General features: G+C 41.6%; 1 protein-coding gene across 1 annotated transcript in view; it reads left to right on the forward strand.

Moving 5' to 3' along the window:
• BARD1 (BRCA1 associated RING domain 1) overlaps positions 1 to 21,412 on the forward strand; it is a 40,737-nt gene extending 19,325 nt beyond the window's left edge. Inside the window, exons 6-11 of the mRNA XM_032115062.1 lie at positions 411 to 583; positions 7,615 to 7,723; positions 9,254 to 9,389; positions 10,297 to 10,389; positions 19,498 to 19,595; positions 20,291 to 21,412. Of these exons, the coding sequence (XP_031970953.1) occupies positions 411 to 583; positions 7,615 to 7,723; positions 9,254 to 9,389; positions 10,297 to 10,389; positions 19,498 to 19,595; positions 20,291 to 20,620 (939 nt within the window). The 3' untranslated portion in view covers positions 20,621 to 21,412. The remainder of the gene's footprint in view (positions 1 to 410; positions 584 to 7,614; positions 7,724 to 9,253; positions 9,390 to 10,296; positions 10,390 to 19,497; positions 19,596 to 20,290) is intronic.
• Positions 21,413 to 26,348: the final 4,936 nt, after the last annotated feature.

Here is a 26,348-nt window from a genome sequence, read left to right on the forward strand (position 1 = left end):
ATTCCAAACAATGTTTGTATTTAATGGGTTCCTAATGTCCTCAGTGGTTTGGAAATATATCAAGTAGTGGAGTGAAAAAATTGCTTACTAGAATTACAGAAAAGAAACAAAAGGTTCTTTTCAACCATGACTTCTTCCTCTCCTGCAGAATACTCCTGATAGCCTGTAAGGTGGGGGGTTTTGTTCCCTGTAGTCTAATTTGCACACAGTTGGCCTTTGTTCAGTTTTTCTCAGGGCTTTTTGTTAGTGCTGGGTTCCCAGGTTAATTCCTGTCACGAGTGTAATGTGGTAGCCTTGCATTATCTTCCCTGGCCATCTGCAGAGTGCTGGAAAGTGGAACTGCCGTGAGAGGAGTCCTTCTGTGAATTCTGTTTCACCCGAGTTTCCCTGCCGTGGCTTTTCCCCCCCAGCACGAGGCGTGTAACCACGGGCACAGGGAGGTGGTGGAGCTGCTGCTGCAGCACCGGGCGCTGGTGAACACCACGGGCTACCAGAACGACTCCCCGCTCCACGACGCTGCCAGGAACGGGCACGTGGCCATCGTGGAGCTGCTGCTCCTGCACGGCGCCTCCCAGGATGCAGTGTGAGTACATGTGGAATCTTGCTGGCATTAACCACAGCTACAACATCCAGAGTAGATGTTAAGTGAATATGAAGCAGAGCTAGTAATAAATGTGATTTATATGAAGTGAGGGGGTGGGTGTTAAATGTGTGCTCTGCTGTGCTTGTATCTTCCTTTTCCAGGTAGGTGTTTCCTTTCCATTTGGCTTTGTCCTAAGCTTTTCTCAGGACGCCTGAGTCATAGATAGCTGGAGTACTGGAGACTCTACTAGGAAAGTAACAACATATGCTCTCCCTAATCTTACACTTTCCTGTTGGCATCTTGTTATAGCTGCTGTCAGCTCTAAGATGCTGAGCTAGATGAGTTTTGAACTGCTACAGCTGTTTTTTGTCTCGTTCCTTTTACTACACTACTTGCTAGCAGAAGGCATTTTGCTCCAGTCTCTTCTCTTTTCACAAATGACATAGACACAGGCGGAGATTTGGGAATTCTCACTTTTGCCTTTTTGGATCAAAGCACTAATCCCTGGTACACCTTTTAATTTAAAAAAAAAAAAAAAAAGTTAAGTAATATTTTCAGTTGACTCTTCTATACAGTTAAGTCTCCTGAAGATTTTGGCATTTGTGTATAGGAGATGCTAAAGAATCTTTCAGTCTGTGAATAACCGTGCAGCCTATTAGTATTTCAGACACTAAATGTAATTCTAGGTGTTGTATTGTTGTTGTGCCAAGGCCTGTGTGTATAAATTTGAGTCCAGTTCAAGTTGTCAGTAGGTGTGTGTGTATAGTAACACAACAGGATGAAGTCTAGCATGATACAAGTTTCCTTGGCAGCCACAGGAAGAAGCATAAACAAGTTCAGCTTAATCACTTCAGCTCTCAATATTCACACTCGTGGAAGCGTACAGAATTCAGGTGCTTTGTGGGAAAGCATAGGGTTTTCATAAAGTCCTAATCTTGAATATATTAGAGTTTAAAAAACAACAAGAAAAAGCCAAAACAAATCAACAAGCTCTCAAGACTTCAGCATGAAAAAGTAAAACAAGGATCAATTTTGTCTTCACTTTGTTCTTGAGCAACAGGGACCCGTGCACCTGGAAAAGCTGACAGCTTCAGAGATTTTTAAGCCTTTTGTATATGAGGAACCGGTGGTGTCACACTTATCATGTGTTTGTCTGGTGTTTGAAAGCATATCACAGCCAACAGCTTTGCTGCAAGGTTGTGACAGGGTTTCGGCTCTGGTGGGTTTGCACAGCTCAGGCTCCAAATGTCAGCAGTGGACTCTGCAGGTCTCCTGTTAGCCTTGGTCTCTGCTGCGTGTGCTCACACAAACAGAGGTGAGGCTGAACCTCTTTCAGCTCATTCTACATGAGCAAACATGACTCTGTTGAAACAGAAGCTTTTTAATCAGGGAAGGAGAGATTTATGTAAACCTTAAGCCCTGCTTTAACTTTTCACTGACTGTAGATAATGTTTAGTAAAAGTCTCTGAGAACAAATTTAGCTGCCATTAATCTTTGTGTGATTTGTCTGACAAAAGCAACCATGGGTGCTGTGGCACAAATTCAGTCCTGTCCATCCCTCCTGTAATAACTGAGTCTTCCAGATCTTCTGTAGGCTCTCTATCTCTGGTTGAAATGCCACTGTGTGTGTTGATGGAAAGGGGTTGGGGTTTCCCCTCCTCCATTTTTACAGAGAGCATTAGAGCCACAGAGAAATAGATGTACAAGCAAAGTGTTCAGGCTTGAATAGTAAGACTCTGCTGTGACCTCTTCCAAGCACTGTCAAGAAACGATGGAAACAGAAACAGTGTGTGTGGGACTCCTAAGAATGCCTCGTGCCTCCCTTCCCTCCTGTGCCCTAATAGCTTCCAGCAATGAATTGTGCTGTGATCTTTCCCTGGATCATGACTTTGCAAATCTTACAGGGTGTTTTTGCTGCCACTGCCTCTGGTAGCTGTGGTCCTTATTAAGCAGTGGTTGGATTTGCCTAGGTAAGTGGACTCGAACCTTCTTTTCTGTAGAAGGTTTAGTTAATTCTTTCTTCCTAGTGGATGTAGGTACCCTTATAATGGAGTCCCATCTGACAAGAAGCTTGTTTTTCTTCAGTGACATTTTTTCCTAGATCCCTGAAATCAGCAGACCAGTTTTAAAAACAGGAGATGAGAACAGGCTGATCACTTAAAATGGTGCAATTATAGTTCATTTCATTATGGCTAATTATAATTGGTGTCTTTGTACTTAATGCTCACCTTCACATTATTATTTTAGAGTCTTTACAGTAGAAATTGAAGTAGTGATGAGTAGAACTTAGAGCTCTTCTCCAAGGTTTATTTTTGTGGAGTGCCTTAACTTGAGAGGTGTTCAGTATGTGAGCTAAGACTATACCAAACCAATTTTGTCAAATGGATAAATTGGTCTAATTTTAATTCACTTTTTTTTTTCTTTTTGGTGTTTAAAACCCTTTCTAGTCCTTTTGTAGGCTCTTCAGACCTATTCTCAATGAATTAAGTTTCAGCCAAGGAGAGGGCCCTCCTTAATGTGATGGGATAAAGTGATTCTTCTTTATCTTACCGGAGCAGGGAGGAAAGTTTGATTAGTTCACTGTGGTTGCTTAAGTGTTTTACTTTAGCTAAGCTAAGTAAAATGTGAACATGACAAATGTGTTCAAATGTTACTTGGGACACCATGAAATATGTAGCATGAAACCTCACAGAAGTGACTGATGTCTTGCTGCTGTCTTAGCAGTAGAATTAACTCAGTTTTGTGTCTTAATATCCCTTGTGTGTTGGAGAGTTAATCTACTGGAATAAAAACAGCTTGCATTGAACAGCCTGCTTAGAGCAGTAGTTTCGAAATTTAGCATGATACTCAATTGTGCCAGATGAAATATATTTTAAAGGTGTGCAGTAATGACTGACAGCAGGTCCAAAGGTAGGTAAGACCCACTGGTCTGTGGAGGGATGTAGGATATATCTGGAAGCAGATACCGCTGCTTCCTGAGGGACCTCAGTGGGTGAGGTACAACCCTATCCAAAGAGCTGAGACTTTGCAGTTTCGGATTTAGATATCAGATATTCACAAACCCATCAAGTGCATCTCATTCCAAGTACCTTTCAGGCTATGTTTTTGTCCTTTCATGTTAACTCATAGTGCATTAAGAAATAGCTCTATATAACAGGAAGCAGCCACTTATCTTTTGGACCAAGCAAAAACAGGTAGGGGCTTCCTCTTTTGGCAGAAAGTAATCCTGGGATTTCCTAATTCCTTGGCAAATTTTTTTTTTTTTTGGAAATCTGTGAGATTTAATAGTTGTGGCACTTCATTTGTCCACAACTTCATTGAAGTTTTCACTGACTGGGAGAGATACAAACTACAAACGAAAAATATTATATGGACCAGTGGACCTATTAATTGTCCTACTGGTCCTGTTAATTTTTTAAAGTTAATCTCCTACACATAACTAATTTTTATTTTTATGGCTTTTTAAAACGTGCTTGAATTCTGTCTTTTTTCCTTGCTTCACAGCAAGCCAAGTGATTTGAAAAATTAGATCTCTGCATTTGCAATTTCACAGTACTTCCTAAATGCTTTCACTCAAATGGGCTGTCTTTCCAGTTCTTCATGCACAGTAAGTTCAGCATTAGTAAAAACTGTCGTCTTGCTCTATTTTTTTAGGTGTAGTAGTTGTGAGTCTGACTGAACAAACCTGTGGGAATGCTTGAGGGTGGGTAGACCATGGTCCTCAATTATGAATGGCACAGGGACAAAAATGATTATGACCTGCAGTCATTCCAGGAGGCATTAGACCCATGAGTCTGATATCTTTTTGTCTGCTTGTTCTGAGTCAAGATAGTGCAGGTCTTTGCTGTCTGAGTGCAAGACAGTATGTTGAACTTGCTGCTGACAGCAGGTTAATTAAAACCCTGGCTCTGTTTGGATATCTCAGATGGTCTTTCTGGCTACACAGATTAGGTTTTCTTCCCTCTGTCAGGTTCAGGAAAGGTTTCTATTTAGCACATTCTCAAAATCCGGGTGCTGCCTGGAGAGCCCTGCGCCGCTCAGATTTCCAGGTGGGAGTGAGTGGGTACTGCACTGAGACCTGGCTGCAGGATTTCCATTCAATACTGAACTCTTTTGTGGGGCTGAGACAAAACTTGGTTTATGGAGCAGCTTAAAACTCCTCATTACAAAGAATTACAAAGTATTATCTCGTGGAAAGTCAGAAGATTTGGTTGAGTTGCTCTTCACTGGGCTCATCTTTGTTCTCAGCACAGCCATCCTAGTCTTGGATTGGATTTGTTCCAGCTGTAACAGCCCTCTGCTGACTGTTCAGTACCTTGATGGCTAATAGATGGCTGCTTGCACCCAAGGGTACATCTGACTCTTGCATGTTTTAAAAAAACTTCCAGAAAGCCCACTTGCATTCTGGTAGAAAGAAGGATGCCTTGGAGACCTCGTATTCCAGCTTAAGCACCTCACTGATTTCTCTCTAGCAGAAACAGTTGTGTCTTCCTGCTGAGTGTGGAACTCTTCATGTGCACTGGACCCTTTCCCAACAAACCCAGATTTGTAGGAGGAGCACACAGAGTTATTGGCATTTCTGAAAACACTCTTTGTGTGTTAGGGTGGACGAAATGTGCATGTCTAATTTGGTTTTGCATATTGGATTAAAATTCATCTTTTACTCGGAACAAAGTGGATGATTTCCCTTGTTCAGCTGGTTTGGATAAAGATGGATGTGAGCACCATTTGCCTAAAGCTTCTGTTTCCCATTCCTCTGTCTTACTTAAAAACTACAAATATAGTTTTCATCCTTTTTCTCTGAAAAGTAAATTACAACACTATCCTACTTGAAAATTTGTTGTTAGGTTGTGTTCCTTGTACTGTTCTTTTTTTTATGTAAACCCTCTTTTCCCCTGTTTCAGCTACATTTGCTCACTCTCCTTAAGCTCAACAATCTGCTTAGTTGCAAATATTCAAAACTTTTAAACCATCTCTTGTGCTGGTGTTCCTTTTTCAGACCTCAGCTCCCAAGTTTGTCACAACTTAACTGTGCCACCTTAGCATGCTATAAATAGCCCTTCCTTCTTCAATGCTGCCTAATGATGGGACAGCATATCACAATGGTCTAGTAAGAAGCAACTGAAACAAGCTTAAAACTAGGAAAAAATTGTAAGTGAATACAGAAGGAGTAGCTGGAGCTCTTATTTGTACAGTTTAATTGGCAAAAAATTTTCTATATTTAACTGGGATGGTCTATATATTTATCTATGGTAAATATTCATGAGGTTTTTTTCCAACAGTCAAGAATCTTACTGTGCCTTTGGAGGGAAAAGCAGACCCAAATCTCTACTACTGACATGCAGTGATTTCCTCCCTCTGCTTAGCTCTCAGTGAAAGGTCAGCCAACTAGCCTCAAAGTGATTTTTAGTGTGTGTGATTATATATATATATATATATATATCCCCTCTCTGGATGCATTGTTCAAAGGAACTTTATCTTGCAGCAGTTTGAGTCGAATGTTGGCCTTGTTTCAAGGAAGGGCAAGAGCTACCCTGATGATGCATGACAAAGCAGGAACAGCATGACAATATTTAATGGGCTGCAACTCCCAGGACTGGGCAGAGATTTAACCAATTATCTTTTAGTCTGCAGAGTTTTTCTGTCTTATTCCTGCACCATGCTCATTAGTAGCATAGAAGAGTTTGGGATTGGTAATAGTGTAAAATACCGTCCTGGACTCTTCTGTGGGGGATTTTTGTGGATTGTTGTTTTCCTAAGGGGCTGTGCTAGTGAGCAGTGCTCAGCCAGCGGCACAGAAGGGTGCTGAGGTCAGACATCCCTTTCAGCTTAGTGCTGGCCAAAGCCTCCCAGTTAAGTCAGAGTGGAGACTTAATAATTTGAGCTTCTCTTTGGGCTGGATTGGGTTATGGCCTTATGTGGAATTACCTGTAAAGCTTCCTGGATTCCTGCTTTGCATAGGAATTCGTGGCTGAGAGAGCACTCTTCAAAGCTGCAGTAGTTTTGTGACCTCTTTAAATGTTTCATTGTTTGATGACTAAGCTTGCCAGATTTCAGACACTGAGTCAGGGCTTTGTTCTCGGTGACAAGCTTCCCCTCCATAACGAGCTCTTATTGTGCCTTTGGAGAGCCAGAGCTAAGTGTGTTGGGGAGAAGAGGATCAGCTGCAACAGCCATTAATCTCAAAAAGGGCAAAGCAAGCAGAATATTCCCCAGAGTGCTGGTAGAGGCTCCTGTTTGCTGGTGGCAATTATACCTGTTCTGCAATTTCAGGCTTCCCTCCCCTCACTACTGTCCTGCAGCAGCAAAGTTGTGTGAAGGAGGAATTGAAGCCATGGCTGAGCTTGATGTGTTTATAGCAAATCACCTCTGTCTGAGGAGTGCTAAAAGAGGAAATCAGTCTTGAAGCACAACTAATAACTATGAGGTGCCACATACAATCAATAGATTTCAACAAAATTGGCAAACCGACTAAAATCTGACTGAATTGGCTATAATGTGTTGTGTGGAACAGCACACTGAAGGAAAATGAGATGCATACTCAGATTTTGGGAGTGCAAGGGAGCCGTGGTTCCCAAGTAGGAAGCAGATAGCTTTTTCTGTAAGAGCACAGCCACATCAAGCTTCCATGTTTAATGCACTACGGAGAATCTTCTGACGTGTCTTTTATGGCAAACGGATAAGCCAAAAATACATTTTTTGGTTACATGACTGCAATGAAAGATTAAAGCTGAAATTTCTGGGTCTTGCAAATGATATCAAAGTGCATCTTGAAACAGTTTAACAAGGATGTGGTTTATTTAACTGAACATTCTGCTCTGAACATCCCTTACTCCTCAGCTGAATGCAACAGCTTGTAATTCTGTATCCATCTGTCTTGGATGCAATTCTTACTTTAAGCTTTGTGCTTTTAGCTGAAATTACATATTAATAAGAAAGTGGGAGGGAAAGCTACCCAGCTAATATGCATGGTTAGTTAAGAATCAAGTCACATTTTATTTACTTAAACCCATCTGTGCTTGTTTTGCCAGTAATATATTTGGTCTGCGGCCTGTGGACTATGCAGAAAGTGAAAAGATGAAATCTGTGCTAATGTTACCAGTGAAGAATGAATCATTTTCACTTAACCAGCCCTCTGAGGTAAATGTCTGTGTGGGTTTGTTTTTGTGTTTTGCTTTTTAACAAAAAAACGGCCATGTGTTCTTCGTTGAAGTATTGAAGGCTTGGCTGTAAGTACAGTGCGTCACCTGCTTTACAGGGAGATTTAAAATAGGCTGGGAAACTGTCTTGGACAGTATTTCTAGGATGTATGTGGAACACTGACAAGCTATGAAGTTCTGTGTTAGAGCTTTATCTGGGAAAACAAAGGATGTTTCTTGTAATGTGGTTTTATTATAGGAGAACGAGCCTGTGCTATTCCTCAAGTATCACTGCTTGAACTTTACTATTGATGTTGTTTTTCTGCATAGCTAAATTTGTTCTACTTACCAAACTGTCTGCAAGCAGCAGCAGTCTTTGTTCCAGGTGCTTTTTGTGTCCCCTTAAAAGGCTGTTCCACCATCGTCCTTTGTCCAATAATGAAAATACCAGCTCAGCAGTTGAAAATAACTTTAGGGAGATTGTTTTGGGTTTGGTTTTTTTTTTTCCCCTCCTCCTTTGGACAAAGACTTGTCAGGACTTGTATCCAGAATCAGGTACTCAGACCTAACAAGTTACTGCATTATGAAATGCTTTGTGCTTCCTAATGAATGAGGATTAAGCTGACCTGGCTGATAGAAACAGCCCTAATCTACTCCAGCCTATGCAGCCTGCTATGATCCCTCCTCATTGAGGGCACAATATACCCAGTGGCCAAAAGTAAACTGTTGCAGCTAAACCAGGACTAATGTGGCTCTTCCTCCTACCTGTAGCAAATGTGAGATGTGGCTCTTCTGTGCCAAACCATTTTGGTATTTGCATTTGCTTTGGGGTGAGTGTGTGCCAGGGGATGGCTGCTGGCTCACTTGGATGATTTGATCCAGAGCCTGAGGCTGTGGGGTAACTGGATCTTAAAGATGTGTCTGTGCTATGGAATCTGGAGTATTTAGGAAAATCCAGGAGCTAAAGTATTCTACCCTTGTGAGCATAAAGCTCCTCTTACTTTGCATTAGTACTGTCCGCATCAAAAACCCCACTTAAGCATTCATTGCTTACAGGCCAAAGTATTAGGGATCTTGACTAAATGGAAATGCAGATATTAATTATAAAGGTTGCTCAATACCATTATCTGTTGTTAATACTTTGCTAAAAGTAGGTGGTTTTACTATTTAATTAGGAAATTTTTTCTCTTCAACACTGCAGTCTGCCAAGCTGTTTACACGGTGTCCAACCAGCTCTATGTGTGCACCCCAGTGTATTTAGAAAGCACCAAAAAGGGCAAGGGAGGAAAAACTGATCCATGAGGTGTTTTGGTACCTTGCATAAGCTAAATGAAGTACCTCTAATGTGAAGCTTTTTTCCTGTGGAGCTGATTTGTTACATAGAGATTTATTCGTGGACTCTGTCCACTAAGCTTGCCATGAATTGTGTTTCAAAATGCTTATTCTTGAGAAAGAAAGCTGTCCAGTAAGTAAGTTGCTTTCCTTGTGTTCCCAAACATTCAGCTTATTGCAGAATTTTCTGTTCATGCAGGCACTGAGCTCCAGCCAGCCAAGAAATGGACCTCTTGGTGTACTGGGGAGCAATCTTAGTGCGGAGCAGCAGAAATTGCTGAACAAATTAGCAACAGTCCTGAAGGCCCAGAGGTGCACTGAATTTAACAGCAGAGGTATGGAGTCTTGTTGAAATGTCTCTGTCCAAATATAAGTAATTACAGTTCTGCACTTTATCTGTTAAGATACTACCTGCAACAGGGTTTTTTATCGCTCCTGGGAAGTGCAGTTTCTGAAATCCCTGAGTTGTAGCTGTAGTGGAGTGATGGTGTGTTTTGCATGTAAACACATATAAAGCTTGTCTGTCTACCAAGGCAGGAAGTTTCTCGGGGAGCCACAGTTTGGCAGTTTATTGTCTGTTATTTAAAATCCCAAAGCCTCCTCAGAGACCTCTTTTCTTTACGCCTCTTTTACCAACTTTAAGGTCTCTGCTCTGTGTGAGACATCCTGTAAAGGTTTTACTCTCCAGAAGTGAGCCTTGGGCAAATGGTGCCTCGAGAAAAGAGCATGGCATTGACTAAAAGTTGACATGTCTTCTCACGTGCTACCCTCCTTCAGACTTTGTTCTTCATTAAATTGGTGAAGCCAGACTATGGGGTTTGCTTGAGTTCTTTTCCCCTCTTTGAGGATGGGAACATTATCTTAATCCCTGGTTAGTTTTCCTTTGGAGTGCTTGGGAACAAAATGCTAAGGTAATTTCCCCCTACCATCTTTCACTTCTGGGTTACTACTCCAGAATTTTGAGTGAAGTTCTGTTAGCTCATCTGAAGATTTAAGTGTTAGCGTAGAACTATAAAACCATCCCTTTTTCACAGCAAGTGTACGTTGAAACCCACAAAATTTCTAATAGCTCTTCTACTAACTCGGATCATAGTGTCAAAAATCACCTCCTTGCGCTGGAAAGAGTGGCTGATAAATTATTATGGTCTGGTTATTCTTTAAATAATGATTGATTGCTTTTCAGCCAGGCACGGTTCTGATTTTCCTGTGCTTTTAGTCTTACTGATGTAATCTTTCTCCTAGTAACTCATCTTGTTATCCCCGATGTTCCAATGCCAAGTACTGTCAAATGCATGATGGCTGTTCTGACTGGATGTTGGGTCCTCAAGTTTGAATGTAAGTATTAAATATGTGGGATTCCTTGGGGTTTCTAACCAGAAATTGTAGATGGGATTCCAAGGAAACTTTTTTTTTTTAACTGCCCTGATATCAATGCTATCTTAACACAAAGTGCAAGGGATTGTTTTCAAATCTTGTGAACGACCAGAAATTTAATTGAATATATTTAATTAAATGTAGCTACTACTTCCTTGGTAAATTAGTGCATTTCATCGTTAGGTGTGTTGGATAGGTCATAGTCTAAGTGTCAGTAGGGAGTGAATTTCTTCCTTGCTACATTAAGACTGACTTGGAAGATTATGGAAGATATCCTGGGAGAGAAGGAAGGATTTTATTGAATTCTGGGATTTGTTATGAGCAGTTTGCATTGAAATTGAGAGGAGACTTTGGCTTGTTTGGGATATATGCTCCAGGCCTGTAGGAAGTAAGCTTATGTTTACATACAAGCAGAGATCTATTGAAGGTTGTAACTTCTAACCCAAGTTAGTATGCAAGTCGTCTTTCATGCAGTCTGTAATTAACGTTTATAACAGTGCATGCTTTTTTATACAGCTGTTCTGTGGACTTAGACCCTAAATTTTGATTTTTTAGTTTATTCTTTCTGATGTATTTCTTAGTGTGTGCTTTCACAGTAGTTGCAAAACCCATCTTCTTCCCCTTGACCTTTATGGCTAAGTCCCTTTAGCTAATAAGTACACTACAAATGAGTTAATTACCCGTGGAAAACTCACAGACAGATTTCATCCCAGTTTTCCACTGTGTGGCTAAACATCAGAACATAAGGATTCTTTAATGATCTGGATTTTCCGCTCACTAATGTTCATGAAAACACTGTGAAGAGCCTCAGAAGGTGCAAACTAAAGCACAGCATCAGGTTGAACACTGGACTCAGGGTGTTCATTTGGCTTCCAGACAGTTTGTTCCATGCTGGTTTTTTTGACTGAATACCATGTTTCTGTGGTGAATCCCATGGCAGGTGCTTGGCTTCACTCAGCCCAGAAGGTTTGCAATGCATTCTGTCCTACATGCTGCCTTTATTTCATTTCATCTCCCTGCTAGTCAGATGCTTAGAAAACTTCTGAGTGGAAGGGAGATTTCATTAGTGAGACCTAAATTTAAATCTTCATGGAAGAACTTTTATGTTTAGAAGTGATTGGAAAAGAAAAAAAAAAATTAATGAAATAGTCCGGGGGTTATTCAGGGAATATTTTTATGGGTTTTTTTTGCAGCTGTGTTTTATTTTATGTTGTTGGTACTGATTAGTACAATCCTGACTGCTAATGCTCCCAGCTTAGTAAGCAACATACTACTTAAAAGCGAGTGATTCTCCTCCCTAGTGGGAAATGTTAGCAATAACTCATGGGGTCTGATGCAGCTAAGTGCCTATAATTAACAGCACCACTCCATCTGTTCCCACCAGTCTGTTATCAGTCTTCTTCAGAGTCATTACAAGTTAAAGATTGTTATAACAAATAATGGGACTCCTGCTGATGGAACATTTGTCTAGGAAAAAGAGGTCCTTGCTTTTCTTTCCCATTTCCATTTATCGTGGCTTTTTGACTTCTATTTGGATAAGTTTCCTTAAATGTGATGCAAATAAACTTCCAGAAGTATGTGCATTTTCTGGTTATGTAATAAATTTAAGAAGTTGTTTACGGTTCACTGTTCTAAACCATTCACTTAAAGTGAATTCATGTTGAAAAAATTCACTAAAATATTTGAAAAAAAACAAAGCTCAGTGAGGCACTTAATGAAGTGCTGACTGTGCATAAATGAGTGTTTGAATTTTTTTTTACTACAAGGTAAGCTGCATTTGACTGTTATCCCTAAAGTTGTATTTATAGCCTACACATTATACCACTTCTTAAAGAAACATCACAAGCTTGCAGAAACAGTATTTCATTTGAGAGTCTCTTATGTTAACTCTTTTGTTACAGCAGGCTGTGAATCTGTTTCTCTCATAAAAAGCAGTTTCCTTCTCTTGGAGGATTCTAGGATACTCCTGTTTCCATGTGTCTGTACATGCAGATCCAGCATCCTAATGGTATTGGTATTGGTAGAGAGGTAATGTGGAATTTTCCAGCAGAGTTTGAGCTGAGTCTTGGAGAGCCAAGACTCAAGTACATATCCTCAGTTTTGGGGTTCCCTTTTGTCTTCAGGTGGGAGATTAGGATGAAAGGATGTCACCACTGAGAAATAGTAGATCTTCACAGAAGAAAAATTGCATGTTACCAGTTGCTTTTCCACCTTTTCTGTAAATGACATGGTGTCAGCAGTGCATCCACTTCCCAGGCACCAGAGAATTGAATTGAGGCAGTGTTGTCACTGTGCTCCTTGCCCTTGGCCATCTCTTTCGCTGGTTTCATTATTTTATTGCCTTTATTATTTCTGGGATGGTAATAGGGCACGAAGTGGCGAGTCATTATCCTTCTGCGAGTGGGCTGAGACAAAGATTCAAGTATCACTGTATTTCCTCTAAGCTTTATGTGGAGCATAGAACAGTGTAATTAAAACCAGCAGAAGTCTTTAATAGCTTTTCAGCTTGCTTTTTTCTTTAAGTTACTGTCATCTGTTAAAGCAGGGAATGAAAAATGATCTCAGTAAAGATACGCATTGAAACAAGCTTGTGTCAGTCCTGGCAGTGAAGTGTCTGGCAGAATTCTAAGCATCTGATTGCTCATTCCTTCCTCTGCTTTGCTTACCTGGAGCAGCAATGATTCAGCTCTGATCATTATAAGGAGACAGAAAAAACTGCTTTTCCTGTAAGGACTCGCAACAACAGGGAGTTGCCTGGAAGAGCTAGAGGACTGCATGACTGACATTTCAAGGTGAAAACATCTTTTTGAATTTCCTGTGCCCATCTTTGTTTAGGCTGTTAGAGCAGAGGAGTGCAAAGCTGCTTGAGCTGACTGCTCCTCAGGCTGGACTGTCTCTCTTTCATGCATAAAGATCTTGTAGGTAACTGGCTGATTCTCAGCAAAGCCCTCCCTCCTTAAAACACCCCAAATTTTTGATCACTGGAGTTTCATGTTCTGTTTGCACTTGGAAACTTACTTCAGCTGCCTCCTGCAAAAGGACTCATAGCTCTGAGAGGCTTTAGAACTCTCCAGAGTGCAGGTTCTGGTGGTATTGGGTGTGCAGCTGAGGGCAGTGCTTCAAAGCAGCAGGGGCTGAACTTCTGCACTCCCACAGTGTCTGCACCTGCTGGAAAGGAGCTCAAAGTTTTACACTGTGCTGGGGTTTGCAGAGGAGAAAATGGGCATGAGAATATCTTAAATGTGGTGTCTGCTGAGATTGGAAGTGGGTTGGTTTGAAATAAGGTCTAGAAGAAAAGGAAACCTTGGTGTTTCCAAAGCTCCCTCCGTTCTGTGTCATCCAGGTACTCAGTTTTTCATATTTGTGGCAGTCCTTTGTTCTAGCTCACTCCTGGTTTGAAGAAAACATTGCATTATGGAAGCCCTTTGTAAGGAAGAGGATGGGAAATACAACCTCATTCATTAAAAAGCCTGTGATGGGATCCAGAGGATGAGCACTCCTGGTGGAATTTAACCTGCCCTTAGGAAGGGCTACCTTCACACACTTTGATCACTCTAGAAACAGCCGTGGCCAGTAGGGTTTCTTTCCAAAGAAAGTAAGACACCTGAGGCTTCAAGAGAAGGAATGATTTTCATATCACATGCTCCCAGCTTCTGGGAATGTTTCAGGACTTCCTAAGCATCTGTTCTGTTGTGTTCAATAAATATCACCTGGATTAACTTGTAAACTACCATTCTTAAGCAGATTCACTTCAGTCTCTGCAGATCGTGTGTCATTTCCATGTGATAAAAAAACAGACTGCTCTTGTTTCACCAATGACATCTTTACCTCATGCCATGAAAATCTCTGAATCTGAAGTCACTTTATAAGCATGTAAGAGACAGTATAAAAATTCTTTCCTGTGCTGTAGTAGAGGCCGATAATGCTGTTTATGAAAACAAATTGAAGCCAGCCATGCCAAATTCCCCTAAAGCTTTCTTTCAGTCCAGATTTCTTCCTTTTCTAGGGAAAAAAAAATCCCACCAAGCTTTACTCAATCTGCATGTAAGTTTTAAAACTCCCAATGCAGATTGAGCTAAGGAAGTATCAGTTGCAGTCTCTACTAGATCTTGGACGTGTAGTATTTCATCTTCTTTGTTGCTATCATGTATTCCTAAATTACCTTCAGCCATTCTGAGGGATTTTTGGGACTAACCTCTGCTCTTTGCTTTATTAATGCAAATCCAACAAAACTCCACTAAGGCTAATTGAGTTACTGAGAGATACCCCTGGGTATCTGTGGGTGATTACAACTTGTTCTTGGCAACCAGGTTTTTTTTGTACTTCATTCTCTTCAAATTGTTTTTGCTGATGGAGTTAGTTTCATTACAAACCAATAAGACTTGCATGAATAAGGATTAGAGGGCTCTGATCTTAAATTTTTCAAATAATGATTTCTTTTATTTCCAGTACTAGCAGCTGCACTTGTATCAAAGGTCAGTTAGAGTGGACACCCTGTTAACCTGCTTGCTCCTTAGATCTGGAAGGTGAGAAGGCAGGGGCAGCTGCTCAGTGAGGTAATAAGGATCAGTGTAAGTAGTAATGCTTTACTGATCTTGTTAATGAGGGGAAAAAATGAGCGGTGCTCTGCTTGCCAAGTGTGGTGGCACCAAGCTAAATGCGGACGCATTAAGCTAAAACTTCTTTCTGCCATGTTTTCTAGAGACTTTAATGCAGGCCTGGGTTTTGCTAAAATTTGGTGCAAATGACCTTGTTTATACCTAAAACTTGCAAGTTTGAAATCAGCTCTTTAAGAGGCTCTGAGGCTTGTGATGTTCTGTATTTCTAGGGCAGAACTCTGCATGACCCCTGTGCCCATGGGATCTGGCCCCACAATGGTGTTGTGTCAGGCCAGCTTCGTTCATCAGTGCTTGCACACTGAAGCTGGCACTGCAAGGCAGCTCTAGTCCGTGAGAATTGAAATGCCACTTGCCTTCATACAAGTCATGCCCTTTCATGGGTGATTGATCCAACTACTGAGATTAAACTAAAGGGCCATTAACACGTGGTTGTAATAATCACCCTCTTCTCTTCAAGGAAGAGAACATGAACAACCTCAAATTTAGATGGTCCAAACTTATCGGCAGTAGTATTAGGGAATAAGTCAAGATTGGCTGAGACCCTGTGCAAGTGGAATGGCCTTATTTTAGAACAGAACAGACTTGATTTTTAGTCAGGCTGGCTGGTCAAGAATGCACAGACTGCGAATGTGTGGAGGAAAAGAACACAACCCTGATCTCCACCTGCTCGTAAAACTACAGGTGTCTTCTCAAAAGTAAGTTAGGTTCCCTTCCATTTTCAGAGACCTTCTTTAGGGCTGTCCTTGTCCTGAGATTCAGTCCTGTTCTGAACACTTTTTTGCATAAGTACTTAAGGTGTCCATCTCTGTTTCAGAAGGGAGATGGTGTCCTGATCATTTTTTAGATTAGGATAATAGCAATTATTTCTTTCAGTCCATTCATCTGACCAGTGCCCTGGCATCAAGTTCTCACTGGTGGCTTTTCAATATAGTGCTAAAGAAACGAGAGTCTGATCTCAGGACTTTTGGGAGTCAATTAAACATGGCTTCTATTTGAAATCAAAGGGAGATTTTGACTTAAGTGATGTAATGTCAAAAGAGCTTCTGGAAAAGTCCCTGTAGAAGTAGCAGACTGATACACCTGTGGGTAAAGTATGGAGTTTTATTTCCTTTTATACATTATCTTAATCGGTATGATACTCAGTTGGGTGAAGAGACCATTAAAAGGGAACTGTCTTGTTATCCAGCCACTTATACACGTTAGCAGCTTTAAAGTGAATAATGCCTGCTGAAGGAAGTGACCTGGGCTATACTGAATGGACTCAACTTAGCACTCAGTTTTCACAGAAACTAAAATCCCTAGCAGTGGAAAAAAAAAAAACCAGGTTGGAAGGGCCTGCAGTGTGTTCTAATCTTCTGTTTGTATCCCTGCTCTCAAGTGTGAAATTGGGATATTATTGTTTTAAGCACAAGATCATTTTGTGGTGGTCGATACCATCTCCTGGAAGAATGGTAAAACTTGTGCATTCCTGCTGCTTCCAAATGACACCATAACACAACCAAAGCTGATTATGCTGTCTTTGAGAACCTCACTTGTGCTATTGCATCCATTAGGATTCACTGCACCTGAAAATGATAATGGAGATTTAGAGATATAGAAGCAAGTGGTGGCTTGACACTACATTTTGTGTGGAGAGGGGGGAAAACAAACAGGAAAATAATCTTTTGTTAAAACAAATGGATAATGAATTAGGTAGAAAAACAGCTTAAGCCCTCTCTCATTTTATCTCAAATATGAGAACAGGAGCATGTTCCCCTCTTGTTTCTTTTTTTGTTATGATATTTGACTTCTTTAATTCTTTAATGCAAATTTTGTAGCATGCAGGAGTAGTTGAACAGAAAGGAGCCACTTGGCAACAAATCAGTCTGAACAAAATCTGCAAAAGACATACTGGTATCCATCACTTAAGAGTATTTTGCTTTCCTTCCTATAGTCAGGAATCCTTCCTCCATGGATAGATAATCCTTGACTGTTCACCTCAGTGTTGTAAGCACCTTCCCCAAACACTGGTTGCTACTGCATCAGTTTTTCTGGCCCATGTGTCAGAGCAAATTCTCCTTCTAGATCTTGTGTGAAAACTATGTTCACTAATTGAAAATGTACTATTTTTCCATCACCAAAAAACCCCAGAGGGTCTGTTGCTCCATGAAGGTGTGTGTGTGTAGGCCTAACAGTGTAGCCTCTTAAAATATTTATGTCCAGGGAAAATACCTGGGCACTGAGAATGCATACTCTTGGCTTTTTATGCTATGTGGAAAACACAGCTTTTGTGTCACAAACCTGTTAAGACACAGATCTGGCCTGTTTCTAGCTGGGAAAGAAAAGTTAAAATTAATGAGAATGCTGATCATGCAGACACTTGGCTGTTTGCATGCTTCCAGTTTCTCCAGGAAACAGATGTCTGCCTTGTGATTCTTGTGGGCACAGTGAAAACAGGACACAGGTGGATGAGTCTCTCTTCTGGCCCTGTTGGAGGACTGTAATTACGTGTGACAAGGAACTTTGAGGGTTTCAGGCTCTTTGGAGGACCTGGCAGTGTGAAATGGACTGATGTATGTATGTGAAACAGACCTCACTGATTTTGCATTCTATGACATCAACACTCCGTTAACATTAGTCACTTCCCTGACTTCATTTTTTTTTTTTTCAGGCAAGCAGCAGTTCAAAAAGACATTGTAGTCTTTTGTATTCATTCAATCTTTTATTACTTTTGTATCACATTTGCTTCATTTACTGATGCTGGCACTGGATGCTCAATTTGTGATGTACTTACTGTATCAAACCTCATCTCTGTAGTGAAAGTCCTTGAAATCGAGCTTTTGATGGTGGATTGAAATAAAGCATGCTCTTAATGAAAGGACAGTTCCGTTCTTGAGATTAGATGAGACTTCTTCCTTTATTGTAAGTGGCACCCATTAATATCTGTATTTCCTTGGAGGGAAAGGATAGCAGTGTAAGTTAGAGGCACATGGACGCAGGAAGTCTTGTTGAACTGTGGTGATTTAAAATAAATAAATAAAATGTGAAATAGCTTTTAGATTTATTTTTGAGTTATGAGTACTGAAATTAAGTTATCAGTATTCATAGCTGTTATCAATAATGAATATGTGAGTTGCCTTTCTGGAAAATCCATGACTAGGTTTGCCCTTCTAGTTCATGTTAATTTTCCTTGAAGGAATGAACAAGTGCAAATAATCAATCTGATACTTGTACAGGGAGGGAGATATTTGCTGCAATATTCAGCCAGTAGTAATTTTCTGTAGGGGTTTATCTTTTTTGATGTAAGCACTTTGAAGGACACCTACTACCCAAAATGTGAATTCCCATTGCATTTTGTGAGTTTGTATGAACTGACAGCAAATTACTGAGAGTTTCTTTCAAGATCTCTCTGGATTAGATATTCCTATCCATTGGCTACTTACTGCCATGGCATCCAAGTACTTTTGTCAGTTATATTTCTCTTCATGGCCTTGGACTTCTTTCCTTTTTAGGGTCAATCCTCCATTTCTCTTTTGATTTTGTTCAGTTTATATTTTTTATGTACTGTGGGTTTCCTATTTTCCCGGTGCAAATAAGTTGCCTGAATTAGAAACACTGTACAAGGAGTGAGGTGCTATAAAAGTTACGGCCTCGGCCACATTGTAAATCCTTGTGCAACCGTTTTCAAAATCAGCTTTGCAAACTTTTTCCTGGGTAATTCTTATTAATGACTGCAATGTACATGCAGGCAAAATGTTCCATCCTTGAATGGGTGACCACAGCAATTCCTCTCCCCGGAGTGAGGTCAGGCAGTACGCTTTATGGACGTTAGCAATGCATTACCATCAGTGCATTCTCCATTGGAAAAAATAACTGGCCTTAAAACAAGGTAAAAACATGTTGACTCTAAAAGACAATCTCATTATGCAGCAGTGCTAACAGAAATGAATGCCACTGTTAAACCCCAGCATAAATCTCCAGTTCGTGCTGATCCTGGAGACCTTGAAATCCCATCTGATTTGTTATTTGAGGCCGTAGCTGCTCAGAAGCAGCTTTGTGCTTGCCTTGTAATTGCTCTTCATCAGGCAGTTGTGTCCATTTCATAACTGCCGTGTTGGCTCTGCATGCTGGCTTTGAGCTTCCCAACAATCAGCAGTTTGACATTTGACATTAAGTGGTTGACCTTTAGAGGGTAAGAGGAAGAGCTAATAATTTCTGGTGTTTATAGCACTGATTTTAGTGCCATATTACTTCTCTCCATCTCACTTTGCATCTTCAGGCACTGTTGTAAATTTTTTCGGGTTTTAAAAGCAAATTGCTAAAGCACACAAGCTTTGGTGCTGTGTGGATGTATGTCTTGCACTGTAATAATTTTGTCTTAGCACAGCTCTTTATTCCCTAAAATGACATGCAAGCCTCTCTTGAAGCCTGGGGTCTCTAACTTTTGCCTCCCTTATTGTGGTATTTGTAGGGGTACAAGCCTGTCTGCAGAGCTGTGTTCGAGAGCAAGAAGAGAAGTACGAAGTCCAAGGTGGCCCCCAGCGAGGGCGGCTCAACCGGGAGCAGCTGGTGGGTTTTATTGCTCCAGACAGCCTGGATTAATGACCTGGGGCTCGGGCAGCTCTGCCCTTTGCCACACGCAAAGGTGCAGGAGATGTAAAATTTTAATGTGGTCTTGTACAGAAATTTGATTATGTGCAAGGTGATCCAAAGAGCTGTGAACACCCATAAAGCTGTCATTTTTCTCCATTAGTGGAGATGTTGCTGTAACCTTGTCAGGGGAACACTGTATTGCACTCACTGTATTACACCTGATGGGCCAGGAAGTGATGTGCTTCTGCCTTCTCTGCTCAGCTTTAGAACACAGTTTGGAAAGTTGAAAGAAAAATGTTTTTATTACTATTTGTTTCCATTTAGGGCCATTTTTATATTTAACTGGGATCATTCCTGGTTACTTGCTGGATTACACTGGAGAATTTATTAACTTCATTGTAACAGTAGCTGTAAATATTCCTAACTCATAGTTCCAACCCCATTGTGCTGGAAAGTATTTAAACAGAAGCAAGGATTTACCACATAAACAAGCTTTTCTTGGTTGCATACTTACCCTTAGAACCTTGCATGTTACTGTTCTAGTGTCCAGTGGTGCTTATTTTAAATTGTAGGTGTTTTGTATGCTCTGATTTTTCCTTTCCACTTTCTTCCTCTCTGTCAGTTGTGAAGTCCTGTATTTATGCTTGGTTTTTTTTTCCCCCCCCACATAGCTGCCTAAGTTGTTTGATGGATGCTACTTCTATTTTTTGGGATCTTTCAAACATCACCAGAAGAGTGATCTGCTGGAGCTGGTGAAAGCAGCAGGAGGCCAGGTCCTGGTTAGGCAGCCCAAACCAGACAGTGATGTGACACAGACCATCAACACAGTGGCCTACCATGCAGAGCCCACCTCTGACCAGAGGCTCTGCACCCAATATGTCATCTATGACGTGGCTTCCAAGTTCCAGCCGGAGAAGATCCGGCAGGGCAAGGTGTGGATGGCCCCCTCCAGCTGGCTCATAGACTGTGTGATGTCATTTCAGCTCCTGCCTGTGAAGTGAATATCAAATAGCAGCATCTCGAGAGCAAGGCTTTAAAATGGGCTGAATCTTGAGCAGCTGGGACACACTGGCAAACGCTGCTCTGAAGCTGTGATTTGGATTCAGGAGAGCTTTGAGCATTTAAGTGAGTGACTAAGATAACTGATGTGCTGGAATAAATAAATGTACAATGGAGGAGAGGATTGTAAAGTGTGCCTTGGCTTATTTAGTATGTTTTATTTTTACACCAAACTTAATAAATGCTTAATAAATCACTGACTTAATAGATCACTGACTTTTTGTAACTGGGATTTTGCAAAATGAAACCTTTTACTTTCTTGATTTGAACCAGCCCTTTGTAGGCAATTGAGCATGACCCCTTTTATGTTGTGTTTAACTTCCATTGATAAAGATCTACTGTATTTATCAAGATTCTCCAGGCCAGAATTTGTGTTTTTTAAAAAATGGACTCCATGCATTTGACCCTGTGCAGACATGTAAGGTGATATATGACATTTATTATAACTTCTTACAAGTGAATTTTGCTGGAAATTCTTGGCATGGGATAAGTCTTGGAGAAATCAGAGTTAAATTAATGGCCTGAACTCATCTGGAAGTAGACAATTTGAGAACACTGTATTTAAAAATCTTGGTCTAAAATTTACTTATTTGTAAAAAGGTGAATGCTTTACTCACTTCTGTCCTCATTTATGCTTGTAAATGTGTAACTAGAATTCAGTTCTATTTTCTGAAGGCTTTGAAGCATCAGGTTCCTTATTAAATTATTATAATAAATATTTTTGTAAATTTGGATGGTTGCTCTCATGGCTACTTTAAAGAAAAAAAAATAGTGATCACGGAAGAATTAGGCTTCACTTTGCACAGTTGCACCTATACAGCTGGCTACACTGGATCAATATTTGATTATTTCATATTTATTACAATATTTCTCATAATGGCTCAGAAGTTATTGTCAGAATCTTCCTCACTCTGTGCTCTTGTGTAATATTTTGTATCTTAGTTTGTGAATTTGTAATTGAAAAATGGTGTCTTGGAATAATACACAATAAGAATGATGGTTGTGGGATAGAACAAAAGTTGTGTGTGTTTGTTTTTGTATTGTTTGTAATAAGGAAAGTTTTGTATGCATTAAGTCGGGAGCATCTGTTGCATGAGCTTGGCTGCAGAATAAGTGCATATCCCGTACATATCTCAACAGGTAAATGGAAGTGCTTTTCTGTGAGCTCAGTACAGCTGTGGAGATGGTGTACCACACCCAAGAGCTGCTTTTGCAGAGGAAGAGAGCTGTTTTCTGTAACCATTGCTGCTGGAGGTCCTGTGCTCTGTAGAACTCTTAGAACTGTACACAGCAGGTAGAACAGGTACAGTTTTCAATAGCATCTGCTGGATTTGAGTAGCTGGAGTATCTTGATCTATCACTTATGCTAGACTGAGTGATTGCTCTTCAGTAAATGCAGGGCTCATTAATTAGTGGAACAGCCCCTGGGATAAATGTGGTTTGGAGTTTTGTACAGATAAACACTGGCAGAGAATGAGGTACCAAGTCGATACTGCATGGGCTTGGGCATTTGTCTTAGCAGTTATGGTACATTTTAACTTGGCATTTCATAGTACATCGATATACCTAATGCAGTGTTCTTTCCAAAAGTAGCAGTGAATCTCTGCAAAATGTGTAAGAATTGAGATTTTCTGCCCTGTATCAGAAAGAAATTCGACCCATCACTAATCCTGCTCTATGTCCTAAAGTAGAGGCAGCACTTTTACAGATTCAGCCATTGTTCCTTGGCAGATGCAAAGAAACTCAAGTTAGAAAATTGCCATGAATGTTTTGGGTTTTTTTAAGCTATGCTCTGAACCTCGTCCCTGTTCCCTTGAATCCAGTTGTGTTATCAAGCAGCATTTCTCTCCAGTCACATTAAGAATCACTCCATATCATACTGAGGAGAGATCCTTAACCAAGATGAACTCTGGCCCATCTGCTTCAGGTCTCTCAGAGTGTGATCAGCTTAAGTAGATGTAGCCTTGAAGAGCCTCACAGTGGACCTGGATGCCAGAGTTACAGCAGGTGCCAAACACTACTGAAGCACTGCAAGTACGCAAAACTTAGAGGTCAGTGACACAGAGGCTGCGTAATTTGCTCTTGCTCATTGTTGAAAGCAGAGGGGTAGCACTTGATAAAAGAGCCTTGTAGTAAGCATAGATCAAGTGCCTTAATCCACTGGATGGATTTTGGCTTCTGAAAGCAAGGCTCCAAACTCCTGAGGCATGTGGTAAGGAGTGTGTAGGGATCATTTTTCACTGTCTCTTCTAGTCCAAAACCTAGGGTGCACTAAAGGAAAGTACTAGGAGGCAGGCTGAAAATGGAAGAGGTATTTCAGGAAGTATGAGAGACTTGTGGCCCTGATGGCCATAGTAGTCTGGCTTAGTCAGAAGCTGTGAGTAGATGAATTTATCAAAGAAAATCTTCTTTTAAAAGGTAATAAAGAACCTGAGCTATAACATGTATTTATAGTAGTATTCTCCTGATAACCTGCATATACTTAATGTGCACAGATGATTGGGGCATCTCATAGAAATATACTTTGGGTTGGAAGGGACTTTAAAGATTATCTAGTGGTCATTACCTCATGTGAAGAGATAGAATTCGAAGACTTGCATTCCAGATTATAGACGTTTTTATTGATCTTGATCAAAAATACTGTAAATCACAGAATGGCTTGGGCTGGGGAGGACCCTAGAGCTCATCTCATCCCACCCCCTGCAATGGGCAGGGACACCTTCCACTATCCCAGGCTGCTCCAAGGCCCGTCCAGCCTGGCCTTGGACACTTCAGGGATGGGGCAGCCACAGCTTGTCTGGACAACATGTGCCAGGGCTTCATCCCCCTCACAGGCAAGAAGTTCTTCCTCAGGTTAATGATTTTCAAGCATCTTCCCTTGAAAATGATCTGTTACTCATAATTAATTAGTTCATTTGGAACACCTGATAACACCTTCAATAGCAAAGTCTGGGGTTCAGTGACAGCATCAGTTTAACACCCCTAATAGTTAACATAAGGTAACATTTTTAGTAAATACTGTGAGATCTTTTTGAGTGATGTTTCAATATTTCTGCAAGTGGTTCAGGGAAACAACAGGCAACTGAGTAGTACCAAGCAGCAGTAGCTGCTTTTGCTCTCAAATCAGAAATGGCATAGCTGGGAGGTGCTGTGGCTCTGTTGTCTCACAGCCCTCTTGTAATGATAACAAGCACGGGAGTGTCCAAAGGTGCATCTCTCTGGTAAAAGAGATGTCAGCAAGTGCTTCACCCAGCTGGCACCTACACAGCCTTTAGGGGGATAAAGCCCCTCTCTTGTGTGCTGTCCTAAGCTCTTGAGCTGAGGTTGAACCTGACTGGCTCTGTTGGGACCCAACGTGGTTATCCCTGATCAGCCTGGGCAAGGCTCATGGAAGGAGCAAGCCACTGAAGGGAATTAATTCAAGGAAGGCAATAATTCTAGGCAGGGGATTGAAGCTGGTTCCATTTCCTCCAGAAGTCCAGTGTCTTAAGACCAAACTTACTCTGGAGCAGTTATTTTGTGTGGCAGTCTTCCAGGAGAATTGGGTCTTGGCTAATGAAATTCCTGCACACATTCTGCTCAGGACAAAGCTGTCTGCATGGAAGCTGCAGCCTGGTAAGACTGCACATTGGTGTGGGTTATTTGGGGGAAATGTATAAACACAGGGATCATCTGGTCCCCCTGCCTGTGCTTGCTGTGCTGCTCCCAACTCCTGTGGGCTAGCTTTGCTGCCAGCATGGCAGAGGGAAGGGAAACATCAGCTCCTCACTGCCAGCCCTGTGGTGCTGACAGAGCTGCTGGGCAGGAACTGTTCTGGCCTGGCCTGTCCATTGGGTGAACTACCAGCAAAGTCTGGGTAGCAGCATCTTGGCATCTTGTTGAGGACAAGTCTGTGAAACACAGTAGAACAAAGCTTTTCCTTTTTCCTCCTTAGGCTATTTTGTACCTCAGTGCTGGAAGATCACCTGGAAATGGGGTGGATTTGATGTCACATTCATTGGTATTAATTGGTTTGGTCCCATGACCTTTTTCTGCTGTTACTCCCATAAGCACTTTGATGGAAAGGTTTGAATCTTCGATACCTACGGGGACTGCTTTGTGTTTAGAGAGCCAACAAAGCAGGCTTAAATACCAGCTTAAAAACTACAGCAAGAGGTCTTTGGACAGCCAGATAGTATTGGCTTGGAATTGGGCAGCAGTGTCTCAATGGAACAAATGAAGATTCAGTTGTTTTTAATAGCAGTGCAGCATGTTCTATCTTTTCAGACTTGTTTGATTTAAATTAATGGTAGTTTAACTAGTGTTAAATTGCCCTTAAAAGCAGAAGAACATTTTGTGTGTAATCAGATAGAAGAAGGGGAGGAAGCTTCCCCACCTTTATTTATTTTTTTTTCCTTTTTTTCCTACGGAGAAAATGCACTTTGTGTGCTTCAATTTAATTCCTGGCAGGAGGTCTGGTCTGATGAAGTAGCAGAGAGCCGTCAGCTCCCGCTGCGTGTGTAAGACCCTGCTGTCGCTCTGCTCTGAGATGCTGAGGCTGCGGGGCGGCTGCTGCGCAGGGCTTGTTGTGCAGCAGGAGTTGGGATGTCTGGCTCCAGCGGGTGTGGGAAGAGCTCTGCTCCACAGCTGGGAGGAGCTACAGAGCAGCACCGGCCGTGGCTGCCTTACAGGGCCTGCCCTGGGTGTCCAAGGGTGTCCCAGAGGCCGGGAAGCTCCTTCCCTGCTGGGCACAGCTGGCAAGCACAGCTCTAGAGTTCTGAGCTCCCTTCGGGGCTGTGCCTGCCCAGTGACAGTCACTGCAGCAGCAGTGGCTCTGCCAGCAGAGCAGTGCTGCTGCGGGGGCTGCACCAGAGCAGGGCTTCCCTCCACAGGCCCCGCAGCTAAACAGGTACACAGTGATAAAAGGGTTAAAATGGGGATTAAGAAATGGAATGTGAAGCAGCAGCTAAGCTGGCTGTTTTGCTCAGCTTGCTGAACTGATAAAAATTTACTTACTTCTTCAGCTAGTGTGGGGCTGGGTTAATTTCCTGCTAGTTTGGCGAACTGCTAATTCTCAGAAGAGCCAGACTCTTTGGTGGCAGGAGCAGGGGTGAGGCTGCCTCTTATGGTGGCTCAGTTGCAACAGGAAGGCTCCTGAACTGAGGTTTTTGGATTGCCATGCACAACTGTGTGCTTCCCAATCGCCTGAGGGGGGTCCCAGTCTCTGCAGGGTTTGTGCTGAGTGCTACTGGCACCCTGACCAGGGAAATGGTTTTCTCCTGCTCTGCTGGAAGTGTCAGCTTTGAACAGCTGGTGCCAGGAGAAACCCAGATCAGCTATAGCTTGGGTCTAGCTGGAATTCATGGTCTAGCAAAATTTAATTCTGCAGCATAAAAGATCTGAAGGAACGTTTAAAAAAAAAAAGTGGGCCTTTTAATTCAATTAAATATTAATATGGATAATGCAATCAATGCTTTATTGATTGCATTAGCCACAATAATGTTTAATTCAATAAGTCTGCAGTGCTGAATTTTTTTCTCCTCTTGTGCAGCAAGGGAATGCCATATGCTCTGCCTGGCTGTGTCCCCCAGGCTTGTTCTAGGAGAGCAGGAGATGACAGGATTGGGAAAGGGCAAGGGAGCCAGGCTGTGCTCTGGATTGAACTGCTTCGTGTGCCCTCAGATTGGCTGT

This window comes from Corvus moneduloides, chromosome 7 (assembly GCF_009650955.1).
Source record: "Corvus moneduloides isolate bCorMon1 chromosome 7, bCorMon1.pri, whole genome shotgun sequence".
Classification (NCBI taxonomy): Eukaryota; Metazoa; Chordata; class Aves; order Passeriformes; family Corvidae; genus Corvus; species Corvus moneduloides.